This window comes from Phocoena sinus, chromosome 5 (genome assembly GCF_008692025.1).
Source record: "Phocoena sinus isolate mPhoSin1 chromosome 5, mPhoSin1.pri, whole genome shotgun sequence".
Taxonomy (NCBI): Eukaryota; Metazoa; Chordata; class Mammalia; order Artiodactyla; family Phocoenidae; genus Phocoena; species Phocoena sinus.
In genome coordinates this window covers 65,352,360-65,366,187 of record NC_045767.1, presented here as the reverse complement: position 1 = coordinate 65,366,187, position 13,828 = coordinate 65,352,360, and the positions used below count along the sequence as shown (strand labels likewise).

The 13,828-nt window shown below is 33.8% G+C and overlaps 1 protein-coding gene across 4 annotated transcripts in view; it reads right to left on the bottom strand.

The window, feature by feature from the left end:
- Positions 1-13,828, bottom strand: part of UBE2K (ubiquitin conjugating enzyme E2 K) — a 79,572-nt gene that overhangs the window by 32,303 nt on the left and 33,441 nt on the right. The window contains exons 1-3 of one of the 4 annotated variants that reach the window (XM_032632479.1): positions 8,236-10,407; positions 6,214-6,307; positions 1,987-2,045 (exon numbers count right to left, since the gene is read on the bottom strand). In XM_032632479.1, the coding sequence (XP_032488370.1) occupies positions 1,987-2,045; positions 6,214-6,307; positions 8,236-8,247 (165 nt within the window). In that variant the 5' untranslated portion in view covers positions 8,248-10,407. Of the gene's footprint in view, positions 1-1,986; positions 2,046-6,213; positions 10,411-13,828 lie in introns of those variants that run through there. The other 3 variants (XM_032632478.1, XM_032632477.1, XM_032632480.1) reach the window with 3 other exon arrangements.

Sequence of the window (13,828 nt, the reverse complement as noted above, 5' to 3'; positions counted from 1 at the left end):
AAGGGTAACCCTGCTTGCCGCAAGTAGAGAAAGCCCACGCGCAGCAACAAAGACCCAACACAGCCAAAAATAAAATAAATAAATTTATTTTTTAAAAAAATTTCTACAACAAACACAAATTACTTTTATAAAAGGCAAAAAAAAAAAAAAAAAAAAAAATCAACCAGGCTTAAAAGGTAGAAACAACCAAAATGTCCATCGATGGTTAAAGGGATAAACAAAATGTGGTGGGTATGTACAAGGGAATACTATTAAGCCCTAAAAAGAAATGGCATTCTGCCACAACTTATAATATGGATGAACCTTAAAGATATTATACTAAGTGAAATGAGCCAGGTACAGAAGGACAAAAGTCGTATGATTCCACTTAAATGAGGTACCTAGGGTAGGAAAAATTCATAGAGAAAAAAATGTTAACAGTGGTTACCAGCATGGAATACCAGGGAGTTATTGTTTAGTAGGGAAGATGAAAATGTTCTGGAAATGGATGGTGGTGATACACGGAAAACAATGTGAATGTGCTTAACTGCCACTAGACTGCACACTTAAAAATGGTTAAAATAGTAAATTTTATGTTATGTATACTTTACCACAATTTAAAAACATCAACCAGGCTTATCAGAAAATAGATATACATAAACAACAGAATAACAGGCACCTTAAACTGGTAGGTGACTCAACTTCACCCTGGAACTTCCACTGCTGTGTCTATTCTTAAATGGGGGACAACCAGTAGGCTGAATGAATGAATTCTGGAACATTTTCTGAGTGACTACTATCATATGCTCAAGGGACACTATACTTTCAGGAGCCATAGAAAATACAAAGGTGTATTAAGCCATGGTCTTTGACCTCAGGAGTACAAAAGCTAGTGAAAGATACATATCCCCAAATAATACAATACATTAATTGGTACTGTAATTGTGGTGGTACTATATAAATTATATAAAATGCTATTGGGAATAGAGGGAGAAACATTTTGACAGGCACAGCGTAATGGAGAAAGTGATACTTTACCTAGACCTCAAAAGAAAAGTAGAATTTTAAATGATAGGGACAATGGTTCAAGTGAAAATGACAGGGAAGTGTGAAAGAATAAGCATTAACCTACAAACAGCAAATAATCTAGGCTGGAGAAAAAGAGACTCATATTGTGGGTGAGGGCAGCAGAAGATTAGGATGGAAAAAAAGACTAAGGTCAGGTTACAGGAGCTTTTAAATGCCCAGCTAAGGAGTTCAGACTATTAACAAGGAAAGAAAAGAAACATGATCAAAACTGCACTTTAGGAAGATTTATAGAACAGCAGTGCAAAGAATGAATAGTATGGCAAAGATGAAAGGGTGATCAAATAATAGGCAAAACAGGCGCAGTAATAAAGCTGAATGCCTAAACTAAAATGGTGATGATAGCAAAAGTAAGACATAAAGGAAGCAATTCAGTCAAAAAATAAGTTTAGGTTAGTTCCCCTTGTTATACACAATCCTAGATTATTCTGTTTCCTCTTTTAACATTCATCACAGTTGCAATGATTTGTTCATTTTTCCCCCCACTAGAACATGAGCTCCATGAAAGCAAGGACAGCAGTGTAAGTCTTACTTATTGCTATATTGGCACAAAGTACTCAAATAATTGTTGAATAAAGTCAGAGTACTCTCTTCCCTAAAAAATATACTTCTCTGAGGCAAATAAGGACTTGTATAAGGATTCTCTAAATTTGGGAACACTATAAGTTTTTCCAGACCCAGAATTTAAGCTGTTGTCAGATACACATCCTATTCCTGTCTAAAGTTATTACTAGCTGCCTCTGAGTAAGCTTACTTTTCATTCTAATTCCAGAAGCAAACCATCTGTCATTACCTGACATCTTGTCCATGCTAAATTTACACAGTAAACAACTAAAACATTTGTAATTTTAATAAACACTAAAGTACATATTAATTAAACGAGCCAAGAAAAGTTCATGCACAAAAATAGGCTTACAATACCTTAGGGGGATTAAATGGATATGTTTCTGGTATTTTAATCTCTAGTTGATATCTTCCTCCTAAAAAATGGGGAAAACAGAAAGTTAACAGTGCTGCTCACCTCAAATATGTAAAGCCAAATATAGTGATAGAACTTTTCAAAACATATACTATTTTAGTCAATTACAACAGATTCATTTTAAAGCTGAAACCCAAAAAGGAAATAAACAAAAGCACTAGTTTTTAATTTAAAGGTTATTTAAAGCATACAGAATACCCATTTTAAACAACTGATATTAGTTTATCAGTGAATAATTGGAGAAATGGATGAATACATTAAATCCACAGACGATCCAATGCCAAAGACTTCACTGGAACAATTACGTAGCACAGGTTCCATCTCCTTTTGTTTCCTTTAGTCCACACTAATAAGAGTTGCTAAATAACAGGAAAAAAATGGAAAGAAAAAAGGAAAAGAAGAAAAAAAGAAAGAAGATAGGGAAGTATAAAGGCATAGGTGGTACACAGAAAAAGGATACACAGATTACGCCAAAAACTGAAAAATCTACTTCTAGCTGGTTCTCTCAAATGCAAAAATGTCCCAAAGTTTTAATCTGGGACATTAAATTAAATGCCAACACTTCTTGTTAAAATTTAAAAAACAAAATTCAATAGTAAGACAAGAGGCAGGAATAAAGACAAAAACCTAGTCTCTCCCTGTAAATGGGTATACAAAGAGACTGTTCTAACCAGTAACATATAAACAGTAGGCAACATTCCATTTTGGTCTGAAGTTATCTTGAGCAACTAGCAGCTAAATAAGTTTTTTTTTTTAAGTTTATCTAGCTTCCCATAACTAGGATATTAAAGGGGGAGGATAACTGCTTCTCAGGAAACTCTGAAGGGGGAATCTTGCACTGGATGGCAGACTGGATTTGAATCCTAACTCTACGGAACCTTCCAATTCTAAGATTTTATGATCCATTACCAAAGAATATCTATCATTCCAAAATACAGCAAATAAAACTGAGCTAGCGAAATATTTATATATGAAACTATGCCTGGGATTTGCTTCAAAATAATCAAGGGATGAATTACATCAAAGACTGGCCATGAAATGACAGTTATTAAAGCTGGCTGATGAGTGCCTGGAGGTTTTTGCCATCTGTATATATCTGAAATTTTCCATAATAAAAAGTAATAAAACAAAAACAGTAATTGTGCTCTAGGAACGCTACTGACTTCAAAATTCCGTACACTCAATTCTCAGTATATCCTGCCACTTCCTTCATTGTTAGAACAGATGAATGTGGATCTAAGAAAAAAACAAAAGAGCAATTCACTTGGTACCACTTTCTTCAAGCCCTTTTGGTGCCAATTCTTCTTTTCTTGCTTATTCCTTTTAATAGAATCCCATACTGACTAATGCACAAGTTGAACTAGATGCCTGAAGCACATAGAATACAGCAGCAGTGAAATATAAAGGAAAGAAGTCAAAAAAAAAAGAAACAAAAAAAGACAGGTAAGAGAAGAGTACCTCAAGAAATTTTTGTGTATACAGAGATAACTGTTTATATTCAGAGTTATAAATGCTAGATTCAAATATAGGTATAATAAATTTAGCCTGAGTAATGTGTACATTCTTCTTTTTCATTCCTATGAATCTTACTTTTTTCATTAAATTCCAAATTACTGTCTCTATAACCTTTCATATAAAGTTTTTCCTTCTTGAATGTCCAAAACAATCTCTTAGGAGCAGTGCGAGAGCCCTGAAATACTATATAAATAATGCTGGACCCTAGAGTCCCCCAAATCCTATTTCTACTCCATATGCTATTGGTATGCTCTGTCTTGCATTATTTGACAACTTCAATATATAATCAATACAGCATTAACCACAGCATTATTTGATATATATCAGAGTAACACAACTAAGGGAGCTTTATGATAACTACATTATTATTATAACAGTTTTCACTATAAAACATTTTACTTCTTGAAGAACAGCTTTTACTACTACACATTTATAATCTTTAAATGGGGAAGGGATGAATTTTTCAAAAAATACCAAGAATGATTCCATAAATTTAAAACAACTCTTAGGTACAAAGCCTCAAGAACTAAATTGTTCCTCTGCCACTGAGCCGTTAAGGCAAAAGAAGAAAACATGTACAATATGGTCATTTTAACTCAATCTGATTACTTTTAACACTACATAAAATAGCTACCTGATTTCTTAATGATGTTATTAACAATTTAACATTCCACATGTAAACTTTTGCCCTGGCTATTGAGATAAAACAACAACAACAACAAAAACCCTCAAAAAAAAAAATCCCTCAAAATTTAGCAAGAGTCCTGAGATAAATATTAGCAAAATATTTTACCCCTGTTCGTATTTCAAAAAAAGTATCTTATGCCCTCGAATGTGCTTTTCTTAAACAAAATGAACAACTTCAATAGTTTTATGATAAAAAGAATACAATTTAAGTTTATCTACTTCAAATATATACCCAAGAAGCATATTAAAACTAATCTTATCAAACATTAATGTCTCATTTAGTGGCAGCAGCAGACATAAGCACTTAAAAATGACCAAACTTGTTTCTAACTAATGAATATGGTATAGTTATAATTTAATCATTCTACAAATAAGTATGTCCAATTTTTTAAAAATTCATGTACCTTTATTAAGGGTTGCTAAGAAGGTAATAAACATTCTGCCTAGTTCAGGAGATCTCTTGTTTATAAATATCAATTTACTGGAAGAGCTCCATGGTGATAATGCTACTGCCCTAATATCTTTCAAAAATACATCTAAACAACCTAAAAAGTAATTCAAGAATATTTATAATGTATGCCTTCAAGAAGAAGCTTGTATATCATTACAAACAATATCTGCTATTAAGGACGAACTTGATTTTTATAAGATAACTAAAGATCTCTTCTCCATCTAACAACTGTCAAAAGGACTAAATGAATAGCATCCATGAAAGCATCCAGATGGGGCCTGGCATACAGGAGGCACTCATAAAACAATATACAAAATTAAATAAGTCTAGAAATGGCTCATATGAACTATAAAACAGAAAATAAAATTTTGTCATTTAAGAGTTGGTAGAATGTGCTAAAGACATTCTAGGGTCTTTAAAACTTTGAATGAAAAGAGAAACACAGTCTAGAACGTTGAATTTTTCTGAAAAATTTTGGGTAACTGTTCATTACAGAATTGTAGAACCACTACATTCAAAGGAGACATAACCACCACTTCCAATATTCAATCAATCCTGATTTATTCAAGAGCAGAAAGTGATTAGAAACACAGGCTTTGGAGTCAATGGCTATTAGGACTCAAATCCCAGCTGTGCTGCTTAGATGTCTTAGCCAAGTTACTTAACTTTCCTGAGCTTAAGTTTCTTCATCTATGAAACAGTGATAACCGTACTTACCTCATAAGATTTGTTATAAGGAGTGAATGAGAAAGTACACGTAAAGCTCTAACAAGTAAGAACTCAGTAAGTGCTATTACTACAAATTCCGTGACATGATTTCCATTAAACAAATATTTGAATGCTTATTATATGCAAGAATCTTGGTTATGCTATATAATCCAAATTTACAGTAACACTCACTACTGAACATCTGCCTAATGAGGAAATAAAAAGCTATAAAGCTTCTTTCTGTATCTTACCACCCAATTCCATGGTCTAAAGTAGCTATAGACTTAGTTTGTAAACACAGAGTTCAGCAAAACTGTCTCCTTTCTATATGTCTTGAAACGATCAAAGATTTCCTGAATAAAGAAAATTAAATATGTGGAATACAGCCTGTATGAAGACATATGAGTAAATTACATGCTAAATGACAAACAGGGGAGAGAAGCTTTTCTTTAAAAATTAACATAAGTCAGAAATTTAAGGCAAGGTTTGTTTACAGATACCATATGAAGGGTAACTGAGAATCCATATAAGTTAGTCTTAACATGCTAGATGTTTTATACTGTTAGATTCTAACATAATATAACCTGTAACTTGGCTCTTTGGAAAAAGAAAAAAATTAGCTAAAATTCAGTAAGAAAAATCAGTCTAGATAAGTACCTAAATTTATTATTTAAAAACTGCTGTATATATCCTTAAGCCAAATGAAGTTACCTTTCACGTAGTTTATAAATGCTTGAGATTATTCTGATTTAATGTTTCAGACAAGTTCTAATATGCACAATATTTTGATACAGAAAAAAGTACTTGCCTTCATATGGTGTGTCTGGAGGTCCTGCTATTTCTCCTCTTAATTCTGTAAAATTCTCATCTACAAGATCTACTTTAATTTGATTTTTGCTCGTCTTAAAAATAAACAGAAAATAAATGTTAGTTATATCAGCAAGGAAAAGGCCTATTTTTATTAAAGTATTACCTATAAAAAATTTTGAAACATGCTCTTTCATAAGCTTATCTGCTCTAGTAAAAATAATAGTCTGCTTTTCTAGAACGTAATTAGCCAATCTGAATATTTAAAACAAAAATGCTAACAAATTTTAACTGCAATGTTTTTAATGACATAACACCACTTTGAACAACAGTACAATGTCTGGTTGACTTTACAGGAATGTTTTGAGAAAACTAGCAGACACCTTTATTTTATATTTGCTGAGTTCATGTGTGTTAGGTCCAAAGTGATAATTCTATTCATCTGTAGATGAACTCTGCAATTCGATACCCCCGGGCTACATGGGTTCTAGCCCAAACAGAAAATTCAAGATTAAAAACTATTTAGGCTATAAGCTCTCACTTAAATTTCTAGATGTTTAGGTTAACTGAAATACTACACCATCAACCAGGATGATGAAAGCTCTAAGTGTCTAATTAATATCACTTTCCACAATAATTCCTAAAGCCTAAATGCCTCAATAGAATCTTCTAATGCCTTCCTCAAACTGTTTTTCTGCTTAGTTTACTTCAATGGCAATTACTTACTTCTCAAAACAGATTTTTATATTTATCTACAGCTACTTATTTTGTACTTTACACTTCTCAAAGTACTGTCATATCAATATTATCACTTCAATCTCTCAATAATCTTTAACAATCCATTCTCATAGTAAACAGTGACCATGATTCAGGAAACCTTCCAGTGGGATTCACTTTAACGCTCCCAAGTACCTGCCTGCAAATGGGCTCTCCGCTTACATTATGTAACCTACCTCAGTATCTTACTGGTCTATTCACCAAACACAATGATCCTCCCCTTTTCTCAATTTTTTAAAACATAAATCCTTAATATACAAAGCTCTCCTTTCATTTTTTGGTTAGGATTTTTATATTTATCTACATCTACTTATTTTGTACTTTACACTTTATACCTAAGTGACACATGTACTCTTATGAAAGAAAGCCCGACAAGATTTCAAAAGTAAATTTTTGCTTTTGAACCCACCTTCTTAAACTTGCTTACTGGATGAAACAGCGTAGGAATTATTGTTTTAAGGTCCCTGACTTCCTCCCCTCACCTCCAGGAGAAGATACCATCATTTTCACTTTCTCTGTACTAAACAGTTTAGTACCGAATGTTAAGTACAGAAAAAATACATAATTTAAAACTCAAATTTTAAAGATTTAATGACTCCTAATTTATCTTATCTTTTAATAAGAACATAGGATTAAAAAACTTACTTTATGCATTTTAACTAGTACTGGTTTATTTCATAACCTTTTTCTACATTTGGGATTAAAGTATTTCATATTTTTCTGAAGATAATTTTACCCCCAAATTAAATTTAATTATAAATATGCATAATGGGGAACTTCTTCCTGTGCCCTAAAAAAATCATTATCATCCTTGGTATTTTCAGAAGAGGATGAAATGTACAATTTTAGTAATGGTAAAATACTTTTTCCAGTAAGCACAGGAATTGATAATGTTAAAATGAAAATCATAGGCACCAGACGTTCATTCACCGACCAATTTAAGAAGCCAAAAGTGTAACTTACAGACATCTATTTTTCTCCCCTACGATTTCTAAGGGAAACAAGAGTAACCGAATCTTGCAAATCGTGAATGCTTTCAAAGTTCTCAATAAGGTTCCCACAATATCCCCTTCCCCAAAAGAAGTAAATAATCCTAAAATGGCAGGATACTAAAGGACACTTACTACACTGAAGTTTGGGGAAGGGTAGAAAGAAGTAACAAATTAGAAAAGCTGCCTTCTAGATTGTCCCCAACTGTTTGTTTAGTAAAATGCTAAGTAAACAAATATTAATAAACAAATATTACCTCTGTCCTCATTCCCCCAAAATTGTAATTCAGAGAAAAGTGAGTCTTTTTTTCACTCTAGGGAAAGAACACTATTCGTGTATGAAAAATTTACTAAACAGCTCAAGAAAATACAATCACCATGATGAATCCCATTATAAAGTATTCTATGTTCTAGAGTAGGGTTTTTATCCACAGATAACCAAAGATAAAAAGAAAATGGAAAGTTAAAGACAGATTTTTCACAGCTTAATTTTTCTATCACGCAACAATTATCATTTATTACATCCATACTTTAATTCAAACATCCAGTATTTCCACAATCCAAAACTCCAACCCCACTGCCCACACAAAATAACTTAAAATCCCACTTTAAGACTCAAGAACTGTAAGTGGAAAAAATGGAAAACAGCTAAATGACAGACAGTATTTTAAAAAATCATGGCCTTGGAAGTCAGACAGATGGGAGGTGATTCCCAGTTCTGCCACTTATTTGTGATGTTAATTCAGGTAAGTCACCATCTAACTCTCAATTTTATTATTGTAAAATGAGAATCACCTCAGAATTAAATGAAAATTTCCGGGATAGAAGTAGCATAGTTACCCTTCTCCTAACACTATTAATTACAAAAACCTTTGATTTCAAAGCCCTATTTTATAAAATTTATTTCACAGGTCTGTTTCCAAACTAAGAATGGAAACTGTAATTTCTAAAAATAAATAAAATAATGTGTTTTCGATTTTAATGACTGCAACAACCAGGGAGGCTGAGGCTTTTGGATGAAACCTTGAATTGTTTTATCACTATACTATTTTTTCTAAGAACAGTTGGAAAGTTGCTTTACTATACTTTCTTCTCCCAACTTATCTGAACACACAGTGGGACCTCTGGTAGTCTTGATTTTTCTTACGTTTCCTTGTGGCTCCAATGCATTTCCAACACATAAAAGGAAAAGAGATGAACAAAAGCTACAGCTCCTAGTAAACAATTTTTTATTGAATATTTTATTAAGATATAACATGCATAAAGTATGCCAAACAGTACATAACGCTGAAGTTAATTTGGAAGTGGTAGATAAACGAACATTACTGCTAATAAGCAACAGTGCAAAATTTAAAGCAATTCTAGTAGATTCTCAAGGCCAAGTCTCTTGATGAACTGACATCATCATCATCACAAAATTCTTTCAAATAATTCCTGGGATCTACTACATGCCAGAAAGCAATCTCAACTGTCAGTGAAACAACTAAGTGACAAAACTAAGTCCCTGCCCACTTGGAGCTTACATTCTCCTGGGAGAAACTAAAAATTGATAGATTTTATTGAGAAAGCACTAAGTATAAGCTACTGTTGTTTAACCTGTTTAAAACGTACTACCTATGTGACCTTGAGCAAGTTAACTAACCACTCCATACCTCAGTTTCATCCTGTCAATTGGGAATTATAATAGTACCTACCACATACAGTTCATGGGGGAATTTAATGAATACAATATTAATGCCTACCAAATAGTAAATGCTGAATGTATAGTAGCCATTTAACACTTCAATATGTTGACTTTTGATAATGATGTTGGAGCAGAAAACTTCTACATAAAGCAAATATTATACTTTAAAGGAATAATTTATCACTTTAGCCTCTCTTCTTTTATTCTGGAAAAAGTTTTCTAAAATATAATTTAAATCCAAATTTCAGATAAGCAAATATAATTCTAAATGACCCCTAAAGTTATAGATAATTCTCATATGCTATTAAAAAAACTATTAATTTGTTTCCTAGTCAAATCACTACTACCAAAATTCAAGAACACTGCTCATTATTATCATGTAAATAAACGTGAAATTCAATTCTTCCTCATTTGTTGGAAATGAGGCTTGTATAACACTTGCCATTACTTTCTCATAATTTAACATAATGTTTCCCCTACTATTCTAGGGCTCAAGAAGAAACATTTCCACCTCCTAAGCAGTTAAAAACCTGAAACTTGGGACGTTCACATTTCCAAAGCAGGGCTGACATGGAAACTAAGAGAGTAGAAGAAAAATGGGAAACTGAGGCCATGGGGACACATCTGTGGTCCTTACTAAAAACCACATTCTAGACCAGTGCTATCCAATAGAAATATAACATAAGCCACAAATGTACTTTATTTTTTTCCAATTATTCATAAGTGATTGTATTTTTTTTAATTGAAATATAGTTGATTTACAATGCTGTGTCAGCTTCTGGTATACAGCAAAGTGATTCAGTTATACTTATATATGCTTTTTTTTTAAATGGTAATTATATGACCATTTCTCTTTTTCTTTTTTTTTTTTTGAATTTATTTATTTATTTTTGCTATGTTGGGTCTTTGTTTCTGTGCGAGGGCTTTCTCTAGTTGTGGCAAGCGGGGGCCACTCTTCATCTCAGTGCGCGGGCCTCTCACTATCGCGGCCTCTCCTGCTGCGGAGCACAGGCTCCAGACGCGCAGGCTCAGTAGCCTAGCTGCTCCGCGCCATGTGGGATCCTCCCAGACGAGGGCTCGAACCCGTGTCCCATGCATTAGCAGGCAGATTCTCAACCGCTGCGCCACCAGGGAAGCCCATATATATGCTTTTTAAAAAATATATTTATTTAGTTATTTGGCTGCGTCGGGTCTCAGTTGCAGCACTCCGGATCTTTAGTTCAGCATGTGTGATCTAGCTCCCTAACCAGGGATTAAACCCAGGGCCCCTGCATTGGGAGTGTAGAGTCTTAGCCACTGGACCACCATAGAAGCCCCCATATATATTCTTTTTCATATTCTGTTCCATTATGGTTTATTACAGGATATTTAATATAGTTTCCTGTGCTAAACAGTACGACGTTGTTATCTATTTTATATATAGCAGTTTGTATCTGCTAATCCCAAATTCCCAATTTATCCCTTCCACACCCCCTTCCCCTTTAGTAACCATAAGTTTGTTTTCTATGTAAGTCTGTTTCTATTTTGTAAATAAGTTCATTTGCATCTTTTGGGGGGGGCGGGGGGCATGCAACTTGCGGGATCTTAGTTCCCCAACCAGGGCTTGAACCCGGGCCACCTCAGTGAAGGCACTGAGTCCTAACCACTGGACCTCCAGGGAATTCCCCATTTGTACCATTTCTTTAGGTTCCACATATAAGTGATATGATATTTGTCTTTCTCTGACTTACTTCACTTAGTATAATCTCTAGGTCCATCCATGTTGCTGCAAATGGAATTATTTCATTCTTTATATGGCGGACTAGTATTCCATCATGTGTGTATATGTATATGTATATACACATCTTTTTTATCCATTCATCTGTTGATGAACATTAAGGTTGCTCCCATGTCTTGGCTATTGCAAATAGTGCTGCTATGAACACTGGGGTGCATGTATCTTTCTGTATTATAGTTTTATCTGGATATACGCCCAGGAGTGGGATTGCTGGATCATATGGCAACTCTAGTTTTTTAAGGAACCTCCATACTATTTTCCATAGTAGCTGCACCAATTTACAGTCCCACCAATAACATGGGAGGGTTCCCTTTTCTCCACACCCTCTCCAGCATTTAAAATTTGTAGATTTTTTAATGATGGCCATTCTGACTGGTATGAAGTGATACTTCACTGTAGTTTTGATGTGCACTTCTCTAATAATTAATGACGTTGAGCACTGTTTCATGTGCCCACTGGTCATCTGTATGTTTTCTTTAGAGAAATGTCTATTTAGGTTTCCTGTCCATTTTTTGATTGGGTTGTTTGGTTTTTTTGTTATTGAGCTGTATGAGCCGTTTGTATATTTTGGAAATTAAGCCCTTGTTGGTCACAACATTTGCAAATATCTTCTCCCAGTCCACAGGCTGTCTTTTCGTTTTGTTCATGGTTTCCTTTGCTATGCAAAAGCTTTTAAGTTTGGTTAGGTCCCATTTGTTTATTTTTGCTTTTAATTCTATTGCCTTGGGAGACTGACCTAGGAAAACACTGGTACAATTTATGCCAGAAATGTTTTGCCTATGTTTTCTTCTAGGATTTTTATGGTGTCATGTCTTATATTTTAAGTCTTTAAGCCATTTTGAGTTTATTTTTGTGTATGGTGTGAGGGAGTGTTTTACAAATGTATTTTTAAATTTTTCTACTAATCACATTAAAAAGAGTAAAAGGAAACATGAGAAATTAATTTTAATATTTACCTCCAATATATTAAAAATTATTTTAATATGTAATTAAAATTTCTGAGATACTTCACATTTTATAATACTAAATCTTCAAGATTCAGTGTCTTACAATTACAGCACCTTTCAATTTGGAATGGCCACACTTCAAGTGTTCTAAAGCCACATGTGATAGGCAGATCCACAGAAACAGAAAGTAAAATATCGGTTTCTCAGGGAGGAGGGGAAAATAGGAAGGATCTTTTGGGGGTGACAAGAATGTTCTGGAATTATATACTTGTAATAACTGCACAACCTTGTTATACTAAAAACCACTGACTAATACACTTTTTAAAAGAGTAATTTTTTTTAAACTTGAAGGAAAAGAAAAAAATCACACATAGCTAGTGGGTACAGTACTGGACAGTGTAGCTCCAAAGAACCAGGAAATAATAGCCTCTCCAATTACAGAAACAGTGTGCCATTAAAATCTTACTTTCTGGACTTTTGTCATCACACTTCACACAATCTAGAATACAGAATAATTACAGTTCTGAACCTACTAATTCCATGAATATTTATTAAGTACCCACCATTTGCAAGGCAAATAGGTACTGGTGGTAAAATCATCAACCAGAAATGTTCTCTAACCTACTTTATCCCCATAAATAGAGTTTTCATTCTAAGGTATTAAACAACAAATTATATAATTTTTAAATGAAGGATAGGATATCATGAGTCATGATTAAGAAGAGGATTGATTCCCTCAGGAAATCACCTTTAAACGATTTAACTTAGGCAATGACAGCATTTCAGGCAGAAAGTTCATCCTGTGCAAAGTAGAGGCGAGGAAGGACTTGGCATGTTTAGAAATTGAAAAGCCACCAATGTGACTAGAATACACAGAATAAAAGAGCAGAAATGAGGGAGGGAAAGTAGGCAGGAGCCAGATTACGCAGGGCCATGAAGAACAATAAGAAAAAAAATGTTGTGACAAGACAAACAGATTTGGGTCTTTTAAAACATCCTGGCTGCAGTGGGAGGGAAATGCCTGGAGGGAGATTAAAGCAGATACAGAGAAGAAGGTTAGGAATCCAGTGAGAGTGATTAGAAAGTACACCGAGATGAAGAGAAGCAGATGAATTAAGACCAGCAGGAGATAAAATTTATAGAACTTAGTTATTATATACTAAAACTGTATGATCTTAAGGAAGGAACAAGGATCACTCTTACGGTTTTGATTTTTCACTGGGTGGATGGTAAAACAATAACTAAGATAAGGAAATGGGAAATTGAGGGGTCAGAGTTTGGGGAAGAAGGAAAATCAAAAATTCAGCTTTGGACATGTTGAAAAAAGATATTTATGAAAATCCAAAAGGCCAAGTAGACAGTTGAAAATTCAGGTCTAGAGTTCAGGAGTGAGCTTGGCTGAATATACAGTGAACAAGAGGAAAATCCAGGATACTCTGTTA